Source organism: Gavialis gangeticus, unplaced genomic scaffold (assembly GCF_001723915.1).
Source record: "Gavialis gangeticus isolate Ggan-Ray unplaced genomic scaffold, GavGan_comp1, whole genome shotgun sequence".
Taxonomy (NCBI): Eukaryota; Metazoa; Chordata; order Crocodylia; family Gavialidae; genus Gavialis; species Gavialis gangeticus.
Genome location: NW_017729032.1, coordinates 257,818,420 through 257,841,015, shown reverse-complemented (window position 1 = coordinate 257,841,015; position 22,596 = coordinate 257,818,420). Strand labels below are relative to the sequence as shown.

General features: G+C 41.6%; 1 protein-coding gene across 1 annotated transcript in view; it reads right to left on the bottom strand.

The window, feature by feature from the left end:
• The window catches only part of MORC1 (MORC family CW-type zinc finger 1), a gene marked incomplete at its 5' end in the record, with an annotated part of 135,790 nt that extends 113,194 nt beyond the window's left edge, over nt 1-22,596 (bottom strand). The window contains 9 exons of the mRNA XM_019523915.1: nt 1,460-1,585; nt 4,098-4,203; nt 8,141-8,300; nt 9,976-10,084; nt 11,500-11,590; nt 14,070-14,138; nt 15,078-15,112; nt 18,873-18,926; nt 22,541-22,596. Of these exons, the coding sequence (XP_019379460.1) occupies nt 1,460-1,585; nt 4,098-4,203; nt 8,141-8,300; nt 9,976-10,084; nt 11,500-11,590; nt 14,070-14,138; nt 15,078-15,112; nt 18,873-18,926; nt 22,541-22,596 (806 nt within the window). The remainder of the gene's footprint in view (nt 1-1,459; nt 1,586-4,097; nt 4,204-8,140; nt 8,301-9,975; nt 10,085-11,499; nt 11,591-14,069; nt 14,139-15,077; nt 15,113-18,872; nt 18,927-22,540) is intronic.

Genomic DNA, 22,596 nt, shown 5'->3' with positions numbered 1-22,596 from the left:
GCATAGTGAGACCAGTGCTGATCACATCAGTAAAAATCCATCCTTAGTTTAGAAACATAAACTGTCATGAAGGACCAAGACAAGAAAATTGTTCTCAAGTTTATACATGCTGAAATTAAAGAGCCAAATAAACAAACAGGGACAGACAAAAGGCTCATAGGCCAATGCAGTAGAAATCTTCTGTTTCCATTAAGATGTGGCAATATATGTGTTTCAGCAGTACAGATAGCTTAGGAGGACTGGAAATCACATATACCCAATAACTTGACTGATATGACATTGAAGTAAGTCCCACCCCCATATGTCTTCCTACCAGAATCACTGGGTTAAATGCAAAGTGAGCTCAAACAGCATTAGCATGCAAAAATGCTCAAGAAGTGCTTGGGATGCCAAGTAAACTGGTGTATGGTAGTCCTAATACTGCTTGGAAACTGTAAGTCAGTGTTAAATAACATTTCATTTTAGATGTTAAAAATACAGCATGTTTTATCAAAACCTTAATATCCAGGTTGCAGTTTATAAAATCTAGTATGCTTCAGTAAGGTTTTTGTTTGTTTGGTTGGTTTTTGTTATCCATCTTCAAGATGACATAAGAAGTGTATTTGTTTGGTAACAGGCAGACAAGGTTATTGGTTTGATAATATATCTTTTACTGGATCAACAATAGAGTGGGGAGAAATTTATTATACAAGCTTTTGGACACAAATGCCTTTCCTCAGGTCTAGCTCAAATGAAGGATATTCTGTGCACCAAAGCTTGTCTAACTTCTCTTCCCACTATATAGTTTGTCCAATAAGAAGTAAGACCAGAGAAATCCTGATTCTCACCTATTCCTGAACCACCACGGCTACAACACTGCTTGAACACTATACCACAGGTGACCAATCATAAAGGCCTACCCATTCTAAAATAAGCTTTTTTGGTCCACAGACATGTATTAACAACTTTGCTAATAAATAAGTGAATGCTTCAGTTTGTACACCTTGCAGAAATCTATCCATTGACATCAGAAGGAGTTGGACTGGATCCCAAATTCAGTGACAATTTATTCAGGGCACTAACTGGGACATAAAAAGATTTGCTTTAGGAACATCTCCTTACAAAACCCATGGTAAAAAGTTTAGGAGTTTCTTAAAATGAATGGTGTAAGTGACCCATAGCCTTATACTTTATTTTTATATACCTTGAAGATATTCTAAGTGAAAGCCAAAAACCTTTTTAGGTGATTATATTATGTAGCACCTTCTTTGACCTGGGTTGTAGTCATACCAAGTGTTTTGTCACAGACGATTACCCTTTAGCAGGCCTGCCTGCCAACATGATTTGAACTTTCTTAAATTATAAGTCACCCTGACATCAAAATCAATTTCCCACCATGACAAAAATGTTTAGGCTTTCAAATGCATTGGTTTGAAAATTAAAAGATCTAAGAATACAATAGTAACAGAAGCCTACTCACCTGGGTCTGTAAAAGCAGTAAGGCAAGTATCGAGTTTCTACCTTCTTAGCCTGAATGAATATCTTCATCCTTGGGTCAAAATACAATACAGCTGTATAGGCTCTGAGTGACCATTTTTCTGGAAGGCTGTTATATCCCAAAATTTTAAAAAAAGTAAGAAACATTATTTTGAGGACAAAGAGCATGAACTCTATTAGGTGGGGAAAATGAGATGCATAATAAACTAAGGCAACATGCTCTCACCCAGAGTCATTAAACTAAAATATGGTGCATGCTGTAGAACACTTTTTGAAGATTTTCTCCAGATTAAGTTTGTCCGAACTTTGCCAATCAACTTCAATTTGTTCAAATACACTAGGCTTCAGCTGACAGAGTGAACACAACGCCAAGTGTATCCGGCTGAAAATGAGGTTCATAATGGGATGCTACTGCCAATGCAGAATGAAAATCTAGCTGAAAATAAGGATTTAATGCCACATAGTGGGCTCTTCAAGGACAGCTACGCCACTGAATCTGTCCTCCACAGCTCTTCCTGTTGTGATTTACTGGTTTCTCCACAGCTCTTCCTGTTGTGATTTGGGAAGGATTCTTACCCTGGAGGAGTAACTGGTATATGGGCCCCTAGGCTACACATAGTGTAGGATGAGAAGCAACCTTTTGACCAACTGCCTTTTGGGAACACAGGATGTAGCAGGAAGCCAACAAGAAGACAAGCTCCATTTCCTAGCAAAGGGCAGTGCAAAGTTGGGAGCCCAGGGCCACAAGTCAAGAAACAGCTCAGGGTCTAGGGAAGGATTTAATGAAGTACCACTCATGTAAGATACTAAAACAACTGAGACAATGCCGTACTCTAGCCAAAAAAAAATATTTACAACAAGGTTTTGAGGATGCTTTAGTAGTCTGGACAGCCCTCCTTGCTCCATACTGTTAAGTGTGATTGGTGTTTTTTGTCATCCTGCTCCACTCCCCAGCAGGGGCTGTAATCCTGCTGCTTCATCATCCTTTGACTTTCTGCTCACTTTTGCATGCAGTCAGGTTCTCTCTTTTTCCCACATGAAGCACTAAGGATAACTGAAGGAGGCATGCCCTACTTCTCTACTTAGAGATCTCTGGTGCTTGTGTACCAATTAGCCATTATTTTTCCAGTTACAAAGCTCAGGGCTTACAATATCAATCCTATTTCTGCTGTGCTCAGACAGAAGCACTGACTCTTCTACACTTTCCTCATGATTCTCTTTTCAAAGTGTCTGTTCCTTTTTTAGATCTACACATCCATCCTTTGCCTCCAGATCCTTTCCCCCTCTGACATAATTTCTAACGGAGCCCTTCAATTCAGTATCAGGATTTATTTATTGTTTCGGGTGCTCTCTCTCTCTCTGGTTTGCAGACTTTTTAACCCAAATACTACTCTTAATTATCTACATATGTTATAATGAAAGCTTCATCTATACTACTAACACTGGAGACTTCCTATGAAAAAAAATATTTTAAGTTAAATTATTCATTTTAATTAAAATGTGCTCACACTAATTTTCAGGATTACTTTTACTGCTGTCTGCCAAATGTACACATTAAATAGTTCTGTCTGCTAAAATAATTTTTATTTCACTTGCATTGAAAATGAAGTGTAATAAGAGATGCATTTTTAATTGTGACTAATCTAAATTGATTTAGTCCCAAGAACTCTCAAGTCTCTAAATTTTTAAGTAACTTTAAAAGTATTGCATCATTAATTTTTGTTTTACGTAAAGTGTGCAACAAAACAATGGACAAAAGATGAAAATCTGGTCATAAATACAAAAAAATAGCATTTGGAAATCAATTATATACATTTATTCAATTTTTTTCAGTCTGTGTTATGCATACTATTTACCCACAGATTACAGAAGGTAAACTTTTTTCAGTGACCCCCAAGTTTGTAGTATAACCCAATTACTATGAACTATCAACCCTGGGATTTTCAAAAAATTGCTTTTAATGATTGTCACTGCCCAAGAAATATTAGAAAAAAGAAAAGTAATCATCACGTTTGATCTTCCTTGTCTTAAAATACCAGCTGACACCTGGCTGACACTGTTGACTTAGTTAACTTTGCAGAAATTAACTGTAAATATTTTTTTGTGGTCTCCACACAGTGGATAGGTTGGAAACAGTCTGTCCTAAGTCAAGTATTCTCTAACTCCAGTGTGTATCTCTTGCTCTAGGAGTAGAAACCACTTTTTGTTATTATTTGTTGCTAGGACTGATTGACATTCCCTTGATGCCATAACCAAGCACCTGTGTGTAGCAAAGTAGCATGTCCATTCTTTAAAGCCTGAACAGAGGACAGAACATGTTTAGAGACTATACAGTCTGTCTTGTGGATTATCTATCCTTTTTTCTTATGCAAAGACTCAAGTCATCCATGCTATTTACCCAAATATGCCATATGTGCCTTTAGATCATGTGTTCTCCCAACAGCATTCACCCGCACTTCGCTTGTCCTATGGTCTTTCTTCTGAATAGGAATCCCTCTATTCTTTTTTCAAATCCAAATAAATTAACAGTTGGCCAATAAAATATTTTAGCGGTATATGGTATCAATTAAAGATATATAGTCTACACATCTAATCCAATAACATAGCTACTTAACACTTACTTGTCAGGAAGACCAGCAATAAGCATGTCTGTATTATTTGTTTTAATATCTAGCTCTGGCTCTCCATTCAGCATAAGCTTCAAGTTGTAAATAATTATTAAAGTTCCTGAAGAAAAACAAAAATATATACAACTTCTAAACCAAATATTTTAACGGATACTTTCAGGTGTTTCTTTCCATTTTAAAGATTGACAGTCAAGTCCAAACAGTATGCACAGAATCATAGGAAGCACTATCATTTCTGTGACCTCCTTTAATTTAAATAAAAAGGAAGGCAAATTGATATTCGCAGAACCCAATTCTAGAGGTCCTAAACCTAAGAAAGGTTTGGAGCAGGTCTTATTGTGTTGGTGTCCAATATTATTGTGGCAGGATGGCCAGTGGGCTCACTGGCAGCCCGGATTGTTAGCTTGAGCCTGAATTGCCTGGGATCCATTGGTGGAGGCAATTTTTCCTTCCCCACCAACCAGGGGAAGGCAGGAGGAAGACAGCCCTACCCTGACCCAGGGGTGAGGTGAAAGAGAGGATCTGAGAGGGAACTAACACCTTGGGCTTCCTCACTGGTCCATTCCCAATCTGGGGCAGAACCTCTAGAGGGAATAAAAGCTTGTGTACTGAGCACACGGGTTGCTTCTATGAGAGGGACGATGAAGATGAGGGCTGCAGAAGAGCTGGTAGAGCTGACCAGGGGGGCGGAGCCATTGCCCCAGAAGTGCCCTGAAGATGCCTCTGGCAAGGGAGAAGCAGCAGGCAGTTGCATCTCAGCTGCCATAGGAAGAAGGCAGCAATGGTGCATGGGACGATGCACAGAGGGTCTGGAGGACAGACGGGACCTCGACGGCTGCACAAGGCAGCGCAGGTCCCCAACCCTGCACGAGGAAGGAGCCCAGCCCCTTTGGTGGAGAGAGCTGTGCATGGGGCTTGGTGAGCTGAAGGGATGCCATGGCTGCATGATGCAGTGTGGGTCCCCAGCCCTGCATGAGGCAGGAGCCCTCAGTGCACAGGGCTGGTGGAGATGAAGGGGCCGCAGCAGCTGCACAGGGCAGTGCAGGTCCCCAACCTTGCACAAGGTGGAGCCCTCAGTGCACGAGTCAATGCACAGGGCTAGAAAGGATCTGGGAGAGCTGAACTGAAGGGACTGCTGTGGCTGCAGAGCCCTCAGTGTACAGACTGGTGCATAGAGCTGGAGAGCTGATGGGATTCCAGGACTGCATGAGGCAGCCTGGGTTCCTATACCTGCAAACGGCAGGGGTATCACAGTGCATGGATCAGTGCACGGAGCCAAAGCAGAACTGAAGGGACTCCATGGCTGCACAAGGCAGCGCGGGCCTGTATCCCTGCAGGAGGCAGAGACCAGTAGGCCCTAGTAGCTGCATGAGGTAGCTGGTGCTTTTCCACTGTGAGCAGCAGCTGGGTGAAGCCACGGGTCCCTGGCAAGGTGGGAGTTTTGACCAGCCCACCCAGAGAGAGATGAGCCAAATTCCAGCAGAGGGCCAAAGAGCCATGAGTGCCTGGGTAGGGGGATCAGGGCCCACATAGGGAAAGAGACAAAGGTCTCCACAGGGGAGGCGTGGCCGCAGTACTCGGGGGACGTTTTGTGTCCCTGGAGTCCAGCCAGTTCAGGGCCCATGGGGCAATTAATATAGTACTTTTGGGGTCACTTGTTTTCCCCTTGGTATTGCTCCTCTATGCAGGGTGATTATTGTGCCGTTGTTGATTTTGGATGGTAACTGTTAAGGTTTATGTAAATAGTTAAGGTTGCCTGGGTCCCTATGTATATATGTGGGAAGGGCCATAAGCAGTATCCTTTACTGTTATTTAAATTCAATATTGTATCGTAAGATATTTATGTATTGCCTTGTTCTATCGACTGTTGAGCTGCTAAAATGCTATGGAGAGTTTTGTGATTATTACTTTGAATTCAAGGGGTTGCTATGCCTGGGTATGGGTTTGTATTGCAGTATCATTATTCACGTATATTCTAATCGTTGTTGAGTTCTATTTAGTGAACCTCTGTTTAACCTGGTGCCACTGTTATTTGTTTCCTCACCTGCAGCATGCGAGGCCTGGGAGTGAGGGGTTATACACCAATAAGAAGACCCCTTGGAGCCCAGGCATATATCAATAAAGCACCTCTGTTTGTTATATCCACTTATTCCTGTCCATGTATATGAGTAACAATATTTATTTGTCTTAAATGGCATAAATTTGTATATAGTTCTAGGATATATTTGTGTATATACTTAATAAGTTCTATGGGTTTTGTAAATGAAATTCTGTAAATAGCTAAATTTTACTGAATGACCACATTCTCTTCTCTGCTCTGTAAGTGGGGATGGCAGATTGGTCTAGGCCAAGCAGCCATGTTCTCAAGGCGCACACACGCACACCCCAAACATCCCTTCAATTGAATAGGAGGTACCAACTGCGTACCGCCAGGGTTACACTATATTATTAGATACAGATTAATACAGTCAGAAATAAGGAAAGGGAGAACAAAGAACTCACACTGAGGGAGAAAAAGTGATGATTTCAAGGAATCTGTCAAGTGAAATTAGAGTTAGCAAGAGACTCTTTCAGGTAGAACATGCTGCTAAGGAAAAGTCTCCTGCAAGTTTAGACTGTAAAAATATTCAGAAAATGCCAGTGAGAGAAGCAGAGGAGCACAGAGAAGAATGATTAAATGAGTGTAAAAAGACTGATCTTAAATTCACAGAATATTTAGGAATTATTTCTAGAAACTTTTTATTTATAATTTATCTATTTGATTTATATGCTGTCTCCCCCCAGTAAAGGCTCAGATTGGCTTGATGGCTTACCATAAAAAACATAGCTGAACCAGCACCAGGAAGGAGCTGCCTTCATGGCCCTGGTGCAGGAGGGCAGAGCAGGGCAGGGAGGCTCAGTGCTCCAGGGCCACCACCGCTGTTGGGAATGCCATGTTGCCATACCTGCCAAGGTGAGGCATCCCCTGCCTGCTGCCACACTGAAGGGGGCAGGAAAGGGGGGGCTGGGTGGTAGGCAAAACTCTGTGCTGCTGCCACAGCACTCCACTTTGGCAGCCATGGTGGCATGGTACTTGTGGGAGTGGTGGTGGCAGCACTGAGCCTCCCTGCCCTGCTCCACCCTCCTGCACTGCAGAGGTGGCTCCTGCCTGGTGCCAGTCCAGCCAGGTTGCAGCCCTGTACCCTGCTGTGGGCACAGAAGTCTGGGGGGTCACAAGCATTGTCTTGCAATGCACTCTCTATGGACCCAAAGCCCTCTGTGAGTGTGCATAGCAGCGGTGAGCTGCCACCCGCTCCTCCCCCTTGGGACAAGGTGCCCATGGCTTTGTCCTGCTCCCTGGCCAGCCCTGCAGCCGCACATTCCTGGCTTCTCCAGCCCTCGCCACTGCACTGGGAGGTTGGGCAGCACCCCCAGCCCTAGCTACTAACCATGCTCCACTCTCTCCCTCACTGTGCACACTCAGCATGAGCTGCTGCCACTGCCTCAGTCTCTCCACAAGTTGTGCCCCCCATGCCTCATCTGTGCCCCCCCTGCTCCTGCATGTGTCACTTATGCTCTCCACCATGCTGCTTGGCTGTATTGCCGGCCATGTGTACATGTACATGCACACATGCATGTGGCACTCCCTGCCTCTTATCACATTCCTCGCACTTGCCCCAGCCAAAGCAGCCCCTTGCAGGGTGAAACCCTGCCAACCTGTAAGGGGACCACGTCTTTAAAGGAGAAAAATTTGCGTTTTTCTACAGGCATGGACAACCTGGATCCCTGATAATAATCTAGCTTAACAAAATCATTAAAAAAGAACAGAACTGTATATGAATGCCCCATAGAAATGTGTTAAAAAAGCCAATCTAGTTTTTGTTTTGATATCAGATTGTTATGAGCATGCAAAAATTTCAATAGCTGACTCTTCAATAAATACTGAAAACCACACTGTATCCCCAGCTGAACTTCAGTATTTATGTATTTTTAAATTATTGTTCATGGCACCAATACAAATCCCATGATTAAAAAACAGGATAGTTTGGGAAGTTTACCGCTTTTCCCATAGATTGCATCAAATTGCTGCATCAATTCATCTTCGCTTGTGAAAGGGGAATATTTAAAGATGATTGACATCTGTACAGCAAATGTTGCAGCATCATGTAAAACAGGTTTTCTGGTACTTACTGACCATGAAGGGATTGGAACAATCACCTGCAAAAAATGCCATGAAAAATATTTTGGGTTATACTGAAAATTTTATATTTTAAAAGAGAGTCCAAATACTGGTCTCACAGAAGAGATGGGGGAGGCTTCTTGGAATGCTAGAGGACTGTGCTACAGCTTCTCTCAGAAGAGAAGGTGTATTGACATTTGCTCTTCCAGGAGAAACTCTCCTGTGAGTAATTTAAACCTGATTGTTTCTAGGTTATTTTTCTTCTAGAGTGGTCATTTTTGTTCTGGGAGAAAAATCCCAAACATCTGAACACTTGTGGTTTCTCCTGGGAAAGCAGCAATTCTTCCAGGAGAAACTGAATGTCTGTATGTGACCACCGAAAGTTACTAATTAAAACCAAACTGTGCTAAGAGAATTATAACTACACACATTATCAAATAGTAATTCATTTTTACTCTTTGAGGAAGAAGTCATGTGTGATATCTTCTATTATATCAGGTATTACAAACCATAGAGATACCAAACCAGTCTTTCTGCCAGATTTCTGACCTTCAGACATTTCTAGTAGGAGGTTTTATTTTAAAACATAAAGGGATTTATTCTCTTCTGTTAGCCAGGGGTACAGAAACCCCTTGCAAAGATGTCAGAGAAGAGCTCAGAAACATGTCTTTTCCTATTCCATCTGGAAGCAGTAAAATGAAGAGGCCATCTATTATTCTGCCACCTTGAAAAGACCCAAGACTAAGCCAAGCAATTTAGAAGGATAATTTGTTAGTGCCATATAACAGTAGAATGAGATAGGTTTAACATTTAAACAGAGCAGAAACTACTAGGATGACCATTTTGCCTTTAAATCCTCTCATCTGCTCCTCACTTTCAGAACTGTATACAGTTCTTCAACAGGGTGGGTAACCACACAAATCTCTATCTGTTCACTCAAATTCCACTTAGCTGTACAAACACCCCTTTAAGGTTAACAAGAAGTTAACATGTTAATAAGAAGATTCCCTAGTTAAAATAGTTTTTACTCTTATGCCCTTTTCTCCCTCCTTTTCTATAACTTTCATTTCTCTTCCTAATCAGTCCTATTCCTAGGTATTTATGGGTGCCTATAAATGAGCATGGAAGCTGCTCTGATGCACTGGATTAATGAAGTCTACTGTGTGTAGCAATTACCATGCTCTAGCAGCCTCCTACATCTTGTGTATCAGTGTCCCTGTTCTTAAAAATGGCCACCTAACCTCCACCTCCAACCCCTCCCCTCCATCTTCTCCCTCCCCCTGCAGGCAGGAGCTTCCCTTCCCACTCACAAGCTGTCCAGTCATACACCATCATGCTCAGTACCTCCACGTGGGGATCCCAGGTGGAGTGCCAGGATCCCCACAGAGGTGGAAGCACAAAGCTTGTCCAGTCCAACGGTGCATGACCTCTGAAAACCTGCTCATTCCGCCCACCAGCTTTCAGAGAGCCAGCCACAAGCCAGTAATAATTGTTTTTGGAACGACCCCACAGCCAGACAGAATGGCCTAGAAGGTTGGATCCCACCTGCAGGCTGTGTTTTGACTGCTTATCAGGTAAGTCTGCTGCATAAATATGAACTTCAGAGTTGAAATATCATTAAATGTAAATAGCGCTTAAGCAACTGGTAGAACTTCTGCCCAGTATTTTACTTGAGACTACTTTCAAGCTAGAAAAAAACAAGCAGACACATACCTCATCAAGGCCTTCTCTCTCACAGAATGTTTGAGAAAAGAGAACACATGTCATGGTATCTTCTTGCTTGGTAAATAATATGAAGTCTTTCCCTAGTCGCATAGATCCACTATAATGAAGTTAAAAAAGATGCTAGTATCACATAGTTTATTGTCAGACTAGCCAACAGAAGACACCAACAGCTGGCCCAATGGCCCTATTCTAACATGCTCAGAGTAATGTATTGCCTCTCATAGTCATGGGAGGATGGAACACAGGATAAACCAACTCTTGAAAAACTGGGAGATATTAAATAGTAAGGCTACTCATCTCCCACAGAATACTGAAAAGGGCAGCCACTTAACCAAAAAAGGCAGCCACATGTTGAAAGAAAATATTGGGGAGCCCCCCACACTCCTATGGGCTGCTCCATCTCAGCATTCGCGAGTTGCCTGGTACTTTGAGGTATGTAGAAAAAACATTTAAATCTGTGTCTATGTCTGAATTGTCAAATCTTTCCAAATCTCTCTGAATCGATTCAGAGGGTTCCGATTTGATTCGGAGAGATTAAAGGGTCTCCCGATTCGATTTGGAGATTTGGCCACTGAATCAGGCTGAATCTCCACTGAATCAAATCAGGGACTGAAGCTTTGCACAGCCCTAATAACAATATAATTATATCCATCTCTCTTAGAAAGACTCCCTAGGATACGCATGGGCAAGGACATATATGGGCTAGTCCCACACGGTAACCTTTTACTGGCCACAAAAAGCAGTGGACAATAGAACAGAGAAATTGATTTTTGTAAAATACAGCAGTGAGAACTGGACAACCACAAAACAGTGCATACTGAAAGTCTTATAAGGAACAATTCTACGTTAAACAGCAAATTTGATGATCAACCAGATTATTGTTATTAATCTCAATTCTTCCATTACTGAATGCCATTTCATTTTTAAATTCATAGAATCATAACAAATTAGGGTTGGAAGGGACCTCAGGAGGTCATCCAGTTCAATCTATTGCTCAAACCATAACCAGCCCCAAAAAGCCAAGCTTTTGTTTACTTGGGTCTTAAAAACCTGTAAAGATGGAGATTCCACAACCCTTCTGGGTAACCTGTTCCAGTTCTTTACTACCCACCTAGTAAGAAAGTTTTTCCTAATATGTACCCTAAACTTGCCTTGCTGCACCCTTGAGACCATTGCTCTTTGTTCTGTTGTCTGTGACCACTTAGGACAGTCTAGCTCCATCCTCTTCTGAATACCCCTTCAGGCAGTTGAAGGCTGTTACTAAATTCCCCTCAGCCTTCTCTTCTCCAGACTAAATAAGCCCAGTTCTCCTAGCCTCTCCTCAGAAGTTATGTTGCCCAGCCTTTTAATCATTTTCATTGCCCTCTACTGGACTTCCTCCAATTTGCTCACATCCATTTTGTAGTGGGGGCCCCAAATTAATCATTAGGTGTAGATTAAGTTTGTTAAGAAAAGAAAAACAACTATGCAAAACAGACAATCAAGAGATCAAGATTTAGATAGGACTCTTACGACTTAAGGCCATTGCCATAGCATCCAATCATCTTGGAGGCAGACTGCCGTTTAGAAGACTTTCCAAAATAAATGAGATGAGTAGCTTCCCCTGAAAGACAACATTTAAAAGTTATAGATACATACAGGGCATTTGCTAGATAACACTATAAACCTTAAAAAAAGAGAACATTTAAAAACCAATACAGCATTCACTTTGGGCTACTTTATCACATAACAAAGTATTTGTCAAGAGCCAACTTATGTTATTCACCATGGAGCAAGATATCTATCACAGTTCACCAGTTTCCCTACTCAGCTGATTCAAAATGAACATAGACAAACAACCCCTGTCCCTTGGATTCCAGCCACTGACAAAAGAATAATAATGGATTTGACAGACAAAGGGCCTAATCCAATAGCAAGTCTCAAAACTCTTTGCCTCCCCAGCTCAAGGGGCATTCTAGGGTCTTGAATCTGATGTTACACAATTAAAACAAAAATGTTGCACATTATTCTGTTTCTCTAGGTTCAATTTTTCTAAGCATCAGTATATTTAAAAAAAATGAATGAATTGATCTGAGCACCCATGCTCTCATTGTCTGTATTTTAATAAGGGAACTGAAGCATAAAAAACCAAACAGGTTTATCCAAAATTACATCAGACACCTGGCCAACTGTGAAATAAAATCCATCTTGTGATCCAGACTGTGTACTGCCACTGTCTATAGGTGAGTCCTTAAGATCTAGTACCTACTGACAGCTGCTGGAGGTAGCAAGGAATTTTCTCTCCTGGCAATGAAAGCTGGCATGTCAGATGTCATTCAAAGAATTAGACAGTAAAGCTCTCTTCCACGAAAGCCTGATGTTCTCATTCTGGGAACAGCTTATTTTCAGCACACATCAACCTAGGTTACAAGATGCCGGCTTTGTGTCATCTATTTCACATCATGTGATAACCTCCATGATAACAAATGCACTAAAATAGCTTTTTATTGACAAAGCTGCTAGGATACCTAAAAGAAAGATACAGTCATTGTTAAAGAAGCAAGAGCCACATGTTAGAAAATAGTTTTTAAAATAGTAGGAATTCCCCTCAGTGCAGTGGAGTATTTTATCTGCAAAGTTCTGAGCCATTAGCAGCAACACTGGTTAGGCAGCATTACCACACTGTAATACCCCTATGTCTCTTGTAAAATACAACAGCAAAACATATAGAATCATACTGTGTAGTCTTTGAGCCAATGAAAGTTTGCTCAGTAAAGGTCCCTTGTAAGCAAGGATCCTGTTTTTTTCTGATAAATAACCCCCTAAATTTTCTGATTAAAAAAACCTAAAATCCACATTTTTTCTGTGATTAAATGAAACACCACTATATATATAGGGCTTAACATTTTATCGATATATTTACAATTTTAAAGCAATATGGAAGCTTACCAATGCCTTGATAATTATCATAAAATGCATTCTAAACACTTACACATCTTGGCATTTAGTTTTGTTTTCTTTATCATGGAAAATCAGAGCCCTCCCTTTCCTTGTCTTAGTTATGAATGTCTCACAAGCACACTTGTATCTGTTCTTCCTGGTACACATTTTGGTCCCCTAAATATATTCTTAGCACTTGACAAGCCATAGTGCCAGGAGCACAATGCTGTTTTACAGATTCAGTTCATCAACTGCTATTTTCACTTTTCTATATGTGCCTATGACATACACTAAAGCTTGCCTTAAATTACTATTCAAGGCAACAGAACAGTACAATATTTGTTGCTTAGAAATGTGGTGTTTAGGGGAAAACTAAATTTTCATGGAAACTATAAAAGGAATGATTATGTTGTTACATTTTCAGCTCACGTTTTATCCCGAAAGGACCCAGAGGGCTTTGTGAAGAGACTGGTATGCATAACCAGCCAGGATTGCATTGAGAACTAATGAAATGCAGCCTCTAGGGTAGAATCAGATCAGTCTTACAAGTTTAAGGCATGATGTGAAGAATGCCGTGTCTAACATACACTTGAGGGGAATCTTAGGGAGGCAAAATTAGCAGAGTAATGAATCTGACCAGGACGTTGTGATGTTTTACTTAGGGCAGGTCTCTGTAACCAGTCCACTGCGATGATACACGGCCACTCCGGAACGTGTTTCTGGATCCAATATGGAGCCAATGTGAAGGGCTTGGATGCTTTACTTAGGGCAGGTCTCATCAAGGTGTGTCATGTTGCGTGTGGGGTTTTTTAAGCAGAGAATTAATAGTTAATACTGTGCCTTGGAACTCTCAAAGCTTTTAGACATGTAGTGGTGCTTATGCTGAAAAAGCAAGGCAAATATATTTTTGTAATCATCAGTATAACATTTTCCATTTCATTTCACCATGAAAAAACTTGCAGTCATTTTAGGCACAGCTTAAAAAACACTAGGATTAATTTACTCTGCCAGCAAAAATAATTAAAACAGTAAAGCACACTTGTAAGTTAAGTGCATGTCTCATTTTAACTAATGACTCCATATATACAGATCAGCTTGGTATTTTATTAGTTTATAGAACATTCCCTTTAACAACCAGTTCAGCATCTACAAAACTAACTTACTAGGGTTCATGCCGCATCCATCATCCAGAAAACACAACATAAATCCCCCTTGCAGCTGGTCATTATCTACTAAAAGAAAGAAGAAAAAAAAGCACTTGGTAATAAATACTGAACTTGGTTGGCTGGGTATTGATACCCAACGCTCACAAAAGTCATCCTTCATCAGCAAGTAGCAGATTTGATAAAATGACAAACCACTATTTTACTGTGCCTCCGATTTGCTATAATTTAGAACCATTAGCTAAGTACAAATATTCTCCACATGTTCCAGGCTGCACAGAGAAACAATGCATCAGGATATCACTTTCCAACCTAATATGGCTTCAAGAAGAAATATACAACCCTGGTCTCTGTTCAGGATCTCATGTGGAGGTCCCAGGGTCAAGGGGAATGAATAACATCATGGAAAAAATATAAATGAATGGGTAGAAGTATGCCAGCAACAGAGATCTCAGCACTGCATGAAAAAGCAGTGGTTTTCAGTTAGTCAGAAGCTTGTTGAGGTAAAGAGATTAGGTCAGATGTGCTCTAGCTTCTAGGAGGGATTAGCTGCCAGAACAACACAACTGTATGTGAGAATTCAGCTTTATGGAATAGAGTTCTCATCATAATAAAAGGGAAGATAGAGAAGAAATGTCACTTGGGTTTTTTTAACCACTCTTCAGGAGGTCTGTTCTATGCCGAGAGAAAAAACTAAAACCTGCTTTTACAGTAAAGGTTAAAAACTGCTCACTTTATTTATTTATGCTACTGGGGACTATGCTTAAAGATACAGAAGCAACATACAACATTTTATATCCTTTCAGTTCAAACCAGCAACTAGGACAGGTCAAATAGGCTTCTAGAAAGGTAAAATCAGTTTCCACAGTTAAACAGAAATACTAACTACATACAGTATTTCAAATTCCTTGAGAGCACAAAGGCAGACACCTACAATGGGACAGTCTTAGAGTAACAATCTCTTAATATTCCTTTACCTCCCAATTGTTGTCACCCCCATGTACTCACCAGTAAATATATCAAGTCGGGTGGCTCCTGCATCTCTGAAAATAAACCATACAAAATTATGGACAAAACATGAAGTCAAGGAATAGACCAGACCAATCAGTATCCCTTAAATAAAAGTTTAACTGGTCTTTGAAATGAGCAAGACTACATATATGTTTTTAATACACTTGTATCCTCCTAAGCAGGGATGTCAAAGTGGTGTGGGATTGGTCCGTGGGCAAGAATAGATCCATGGACCAGCCCTGCAGGCTGGACAGCAGGACTGCATCACTGTAGCCAGTCCAGGGTGATGATGCACGGCCACTCAGGAACGTGCTTCTGGATCCAATACAGAGCTGATGTGTGCTGCAGTGCAAGCTGTGTGCACCACAGTCCTGTAGTGGATGCCATGGGTGGCACATCCCACATATTGCCTATGTGTCAACTCCAACACCCACAGGCAGCACTAAAGGCTGTATGTTACAGCTCCATGGCTGTACCCAGGTCACAGGCTGCATCTTTGATACCCCTGCCGTAACAGAAAACGACAAACTAGGACTGAGGGCTAACAAAGCTGAACCCTTACCTAAGTGGCCTGTATGTTCCCCCTACCCCTCCTACCCTTTTTGCTTTGTCTTTAGATTACAAACCTTTTTTTTTTTTAAATTTGTGTACAGCACTCTACACCAGTGGTCTCCAAAGTGGGGTGCGCACATCCCAGGGGGTGCGCAAGACGATCCATTGGGGTGCGGGAAGAAAATATTAGAACTTCTATTTAGATGTATATTTATATAAATATACATATATTGGGGGTGTGTGCTCAAAAATTTTTACTGATGGGGTGCACGATCAAAAAAGTTTGGAGACCACTGCTCTACACAATGGAGACAGTTCTGATGGGTCCTTCGGGAATACAAATACTACTGTCAATAACACATCCCATACCAAGCTATGGATAAGTCTTTCATTAAGCACGGAAGATGCAGTAACCCAACAAAGTTTTCAAATCACCGTAGTAACCCACAGAGTAATACATTATCTCCTGCTTCAGTGTGGTTATTTATATGTAGTACATATAAACTATAATTTTAAGTTAAGTTTATGCAGCACCATTCATCTTAGAGCTATTTACAAAGGGCATATTTGAAAATTAGTTCAGGGTCACTGTCATCAGTCACCTCCGAGATGAAATGCATAGCACTTATTTATCAGCAGACCACACTAAACTACTTTGAATAAGTATTCAAAGTTGCTGCACCTGCAACTGAAACCAAAGGCTAAAAACAGATTCCTTCAAATGGAATGAACGCAAACACATCACTTTTTCCTTTAGAGCCAAATCTGGGAGGGGAGGAATGGGGGGGAGGGGAAAAATACATAAAATTTGTGTGTTCAGTGAGAGATGAAGGAAAAAAGTCTCCATAAACATGCCCTTACTCACTTGCTGTGCTCCAAAAGGAAGGCATCTCCTGAATAAATTGATAGCACCTCACTAACACTGGAGGTAACACAGAGAGTGGGAAAGAGCCCTTAACTCATGCCTTTGCAAAAAGCCATAGATTTCACTTTAACAAAGTAATCTACAGAACTAGAATAAGAACATTCCTATGGAAAAGATGTGATTTAAACTTCAAAGCCATTTGTATCCATTTGTAGCAAGCTAAGAGGGTGCTGAAGGACCCACAGCAGATGGAGCTGACCAAGAGCATGGAATCCTGTATGTCCTTCACAAGCCTTACAGAACTGTCTTTCAAGCAATCCTTTGCCAAAAAAATTTACTTTGACTGCAAGTCCTTAATGCAATATCTGTTTACTACAATCCTCCAGGAAGCATGATGAGCACTGGCTTTTAGCCAAACCATTTAGTTCACATGCATATTAGAGAAAGCTGTCATGTCAGTAGCGAAGGTTGATATCAAAAGAGACAATACGAGGATTAGGAGGTAGAAAGCATTTGAATGAAAGCTACTGAATATTTCAAGAGAAAAAAGATGCCAAGAGTGCTAGTGATGCATGAGGAAGGTCAGGAAGCTTGAACATGCCAGGGACAGTTAAAAAGAAAGCAATCATATATTCCAGATGTTTATATACAGCACACATGATTTTCATATTGCTGTCTGTGACAACTTTGTTGAAGGCACCTCAGGGACCCATCCAAGGTTTCTTCTGGGACATGTCTACACCACAGAGAACAGGGCATGATCTGATACAGAGTGCTTCAGAGGCTGGTATTTTGTTAATTGCCCACTTTTATTAACACCCAAGAACCACTGACCTGGAAGAAATTCCACATCTCAGACTAAAATGGTTAATGACAGATTTGAGAGAGGGGCTTAATTTGACACAGGCTGATTTCTGGTCACAGTTACCTCTTCCTATTTGACCCTCTAATGAAGTGATAAAGCAGTATTTGTCACAAACCTTGCCATTGCAATTCTCTGTCATTGGACATAAGATCATCATGTAGGAGACATTTGCCAATAAATATATATATTACTAAAGTATCACAAGTGTTTAATAGCACAGGGAAGAGGCAATATTAGCCAAATCATTTTTTTCTGTACTGTTCCCAATTCTGAAGTGCAATGCAGTGTAAAAATCCCTCTCTAATTGTTCAACTGTATATAGCAGTTCTCTCAATCTGTGACACATGACATATCAATGGGCAAAGTATCACTATCATCTTCTACTTCTCAAGAGGAATTTAAGAGAGATTTAATAAAGCTTCATAGTGGAAATGGTACCAGAACACATTTGCTCACATGGAAGATCAGAAAGCATTAAAATCTTCCTCCATTAGCTCCATCAATAAGCAAGATACATTTTGTGACATGCATTTGCTGACTTGACACATGACTTGATCCATTAACTTGCAAAATTTATCAGAAATGTCTCAGTTTTTACCTGGTAGTTTTACTGCAAACATTGAAAAGGAAACTGGAAATATTTTTTTCAGCTAGAAGCAGTCATTTATGGACCTTCTGGCTGCATCCAGATGGGCATGGTGCCACATATCACTAATTCCATTGATGTCTGCACTGCAAGGGTTGCAAAGTAGTTCAGAGGCTTTTTCTGACCCCAACAAACCTGCCAAAAAAAATCACAGAGTGGCGCACGTGGCGACAGTGTGCACCACCCAAGGCCAGAGCCTGGCTGGCCAGAGTTGTGCTCCACTCTTCTTCCCTCTCACTGTCCAACCACTCAGAGGATTTAATCACAAGCCAGTACTAAGCCATGCATACAGTGAGGTTTACATAATAGCACTGCAGTAAAATTCATTTTAAACAGACTTAGCAACATGTACTTGGCTTTTTAAATCTACTATGCAGCCCTTCAAAAGCTGAAAACAGTGCCCATGGTTGTGAATATTAAGTACCATTCTTGCTTTGCAGAATCAGTCCCTTCATGATCCCAATCATCGGAAGAATTAACAAGTTTAATATGTCACAATAAAGACCCCGGATATTTCAAGTCTAGCTCTACAAGATGCTGAATAACCTCAGATTCCATTTACTGTAACATGGAATCAAAGGCACTTGGTATCTCTTGTTTAGTACCTTAAAACGCTTCCAATCAATGAAGAAAAAGTAACATTGAAGGGGTGGGGGGCAGGGAGAAGCTTTTTTCACACACTACCATCTACCATGGCACAGTTTTATGACACAAAAGCACTTTTGTTTTTGTCTGTTTGTTACTACTACTTGCAACAATGGAAAACATCTTCCCGGCTCTCACTGACAGAAACAACCAGGCTGTTAATTTTATCCCATGAGTAACAAAATAAGAATACTTGGATTCTTCAAGCAAAATATTTACCGGGCATTGTCAATCAGTTCAGCAATCGCTCCAAAAAGGAAGTCATGCGTAGTGCTAAAACAGACATGAAAAATGGTTAAAACTAGAAGCAGTTAGTGATAGCAAATCAAGCACTAGCACGTAAAGTAATGCAAGTTGTACAGTAGACGCCAGGTAGTTCTTAGGGCTGAGTTTCATAGGCCCAGTGAAGGATGAGATTTGGGAACTAATCAGGGATATATCCAGCAAACAGCTGTGTGGGACTGGGGAGATGCTCAGAAAGGTTGCTGAAGCTTTTACTCCAAAGCATATTGCTGTGAAGATCAGCTGCCTAGGACCACTGCTGAGCACCAGTTGATCAGAGAAGTGGTGCCCTTCAAAGTAAAAGCTGCAGCAAGCAGCTGCCTGGCTTATACTTGACTTGGCAACCTTCTGCAAATTAAGTGGTTTGCAAACCACCTTGATACAGGCATGATTTGAGTCCTACTGTAGATTCAGCTCTAGGCAACAACATTCAAAATATGATAAAGGAAGTTTTGCCCTGAAATTCAAATACTCATCTACAATTGTGAAGGATTAAGGTTTAAGACATTTAAACCTTGAACTTCTGGGTCAACCTGCATTTTAAACCCCTATTAAAACTTCATATTCTTTTGTTATAACATGCTTCACACAACCATAGTGAAGTAGTGGCAGTATTTGGTACCGAGATTCCCCCCCGCCCACCAACTTTGCTATGCATAGTGGCACACACACAGTCTGTTATTTTAACATATAAAGTTTGATAGGAAAAGAAAGCTAATTTCAACTTGACGCTGTAGCAAGCAGCAGGACAAGCTTCCAACAAGCCAGAGCTACGCAGATATCCACGTTTTTCTATCAATGAAACTAAATCTGCTCTTTGACTAGTGCAACAAACTCCACTGCTAGAGGATTTACTCCAATTTACTACAGTAGTAAGATTTTAAACCAGCCCTTATCTTCCCAGAACTCAGGATCAGTTCATTCTGCATTCAACTACAGCAGGTGCCTGAAGGATTGGAGCTAGATTAACAGACAGTGTCAAGGGCAGGTGACTTTCTCTACAGAATACTCAATGGCATTAAATACACTTGGACTGTAAGTCACAGCAACACAGCAATAGCTGCTAATTCCGACTGCTTCTTGTGAGAACCCCAATGGTGCTGTTCATGTTACTTTTGTCAGACTTTACATCTTAAAACCCTATTTCCAAGTTTTAAAACATGGCTATAAAAAGAATAGAGGCTAAAGCCTAAATCCCGAATCTTATGCTCTCTGTGCAGTCTTTTCATACTCTTTAGTCTAATGCCTGAAAAAGCATGTGAGATTAGGTAAAGTATTGCTTATTTGTACAGCGCATCTCAAAAACTGCTGTGCTACCTTAAGGAAACTTGACAGCAACATAAAAAACACTGTGTTTTAGCCTGCTTTTTTACAGGAGAAATAATTGCTCTGCATCCTCACTCGCAAAGAATTTATTTCATGGTAAAAGTAATCATTTGGGTTTCTCTTCAGTAGACTAATTGTACTTGGCATTTTCTAGCACCTGTAGAGCTGCACCAATGCTAGAAGTAGTATAAGGGCGCAACTGCACAGAAATTTTTAGGCCACTTGAGTTACAAGAGGGCTTGTTTCACTGCTGGCACAAAGATAGGAAAACACATGCACAGAATATTATGGAAGCAGTTCTAATCTCCCATCAACATTAGCATTTTTACTTCAGGCCACCGTGGCAGCAGACTTGAGTATTGCATTAGACTGGCTTCCAGCATCCCCAGTTGATACCTATAGCTCAGCAAGGTTAGGAAACTTTGGTTAAGACAGCAACAGGCAGTCTACACTAGTGCCCGTTGCTTTATTACCAACCCCAGATTTACAACAGAATGTTACAAGTGGTAGATTTTAAACAAATATATCCCATGTAGTATTTTATTTATTTGAATTACAAGCCACCCTATCCAATGCAGCCTCCAGGGAGGCTTACAATAAACCTTCAAGCTGTGAAATAAAAAACAGGCTCCCCAAACATCCCAAACCACTTAAAAAGTCCACGTCACCGCCCCCACAGACATATGCTCTACTTAAAAATAGATGGAGAATGATCAAATCCCAAGACACTGTATGTTTCTTCCCCCCCCCCCAAAAAAAAACAACAACTCAACTTCTTCAGCTTTACATACAGACCATTATATTTTTAACCTGACTCTGGCGTAGCTACATTCCAGGGGACTTGACACAGGACTGGGGCTTGGATAATTATGGCTTCACTACTGATTTAGATGTCAACTTGATGTATTGCTCTTGGATTAAGTCACTTCAGCACTCAGATGTTCAAGCCTGCACAGTTCTCATTGTTTAAAATTCAAGTTGCAGATTTTCCTCAAGATTAAAACAACCAAATAGGAACCAAACTGGGGAGATCAATTAAGCTGGCAAAAGGAGGGGAAAACAGAAACCTTCACCTCTCTGAGATGATGAAATGAAAGCATATCTATCTTCCTAAAATCCGCAAATGGGAGAAGGCTTTATAAAGCAGCAGCCATTACAGCTTGCTGGTAGCAAACAGGGGGAAATCAACAGTGGTCTTCTCACATTTGCTGTATATATTTTTATCCATGTCTCCAGGCTTGGAATCACAGAAACGTAGGGCTGGGAGGGACCTTGGCAGGTTACCTGGTCTTGAGGATATTCAGGGGTGGGGTTGGTTGGTTTTAAAAACTGCAAGCTCCCCTTTTGTGAGTGAGGTGGGTAGCCTACCCCAGCACTTCTCAATGCTTTTAAGCTCCAGATGCCTTTCCCTAGACTCCAGGTGCCCTTCCAAAAGCCCCTTGGAAAACACCAGCTCTTTGTTTCCATTCTTTTTCTGGCTACAGAAAAAATGAGAGTGCAGGTTTTACCCCTGTGCCAAAGACTGCCCCCCCCCCAAAACAAAACAAAACACAGTGTGGCTGCCTGCATTTAATGCCACAGGTTCCCATGTGAAATCCTTGGTTTCTTAAACAAGATGCCAGCACGCGCAGCAGCACTACCATGCCCTGGTGCCTCATACCACCCCTGAAAGGACATTCAGGAGCATCAGGGCTTTGCAATACCCCTGAACACATCTCCAGCTAAATCAGGGCTTTGTGACACCCTGAAAGGATCTCCAGAAGCACCAAAGCTTCATAGGACCCCATAAAAGATCTCCAGGAGAACTGGGGCCTTGTAGCACCCCATAAAGGATCTCCAGGAGAACTGGGGCTTTGCAACATCCCTGAAAGCATCTCCAGCTGCATTGCGGCTTTGGTGACACCCTGAAAGGATCTCCAGGAGCATCGGGGCTTTGAGATGCCCCTGAAAGCATCTCCAGCTGAATTGGGGCATCGTGACACCCTAAAAGGATCTCCAAGAGCATCAGGCCTTTCAGATACCCCTGAAAGGCTGTCCAGGAGAATCGGGGCTTCCTAGCACCCCAGTAAAGGATCTCCAGGAGAAGCAGTGCTCTGCAACGCCACTGAACAGACCCCCAGAAGAACAGGGGCTTCGGGACAGCTCCGAAAAGCTCCCCAGGCGCCGCAGGACTGAGCATTAGAGCCCAAGGGCCGGGGAGGATCGGGACCGGGCGCTGCCACAGCTCTGGGAGCCACATGCGCACCCCCGGGCGCCGCCAACCCGACCCCTGCACTCACGCGTTGGCGCGCAAATACTCCAGGCGCAGGTGCGCGCGGCACAGCGCCCCGTACCG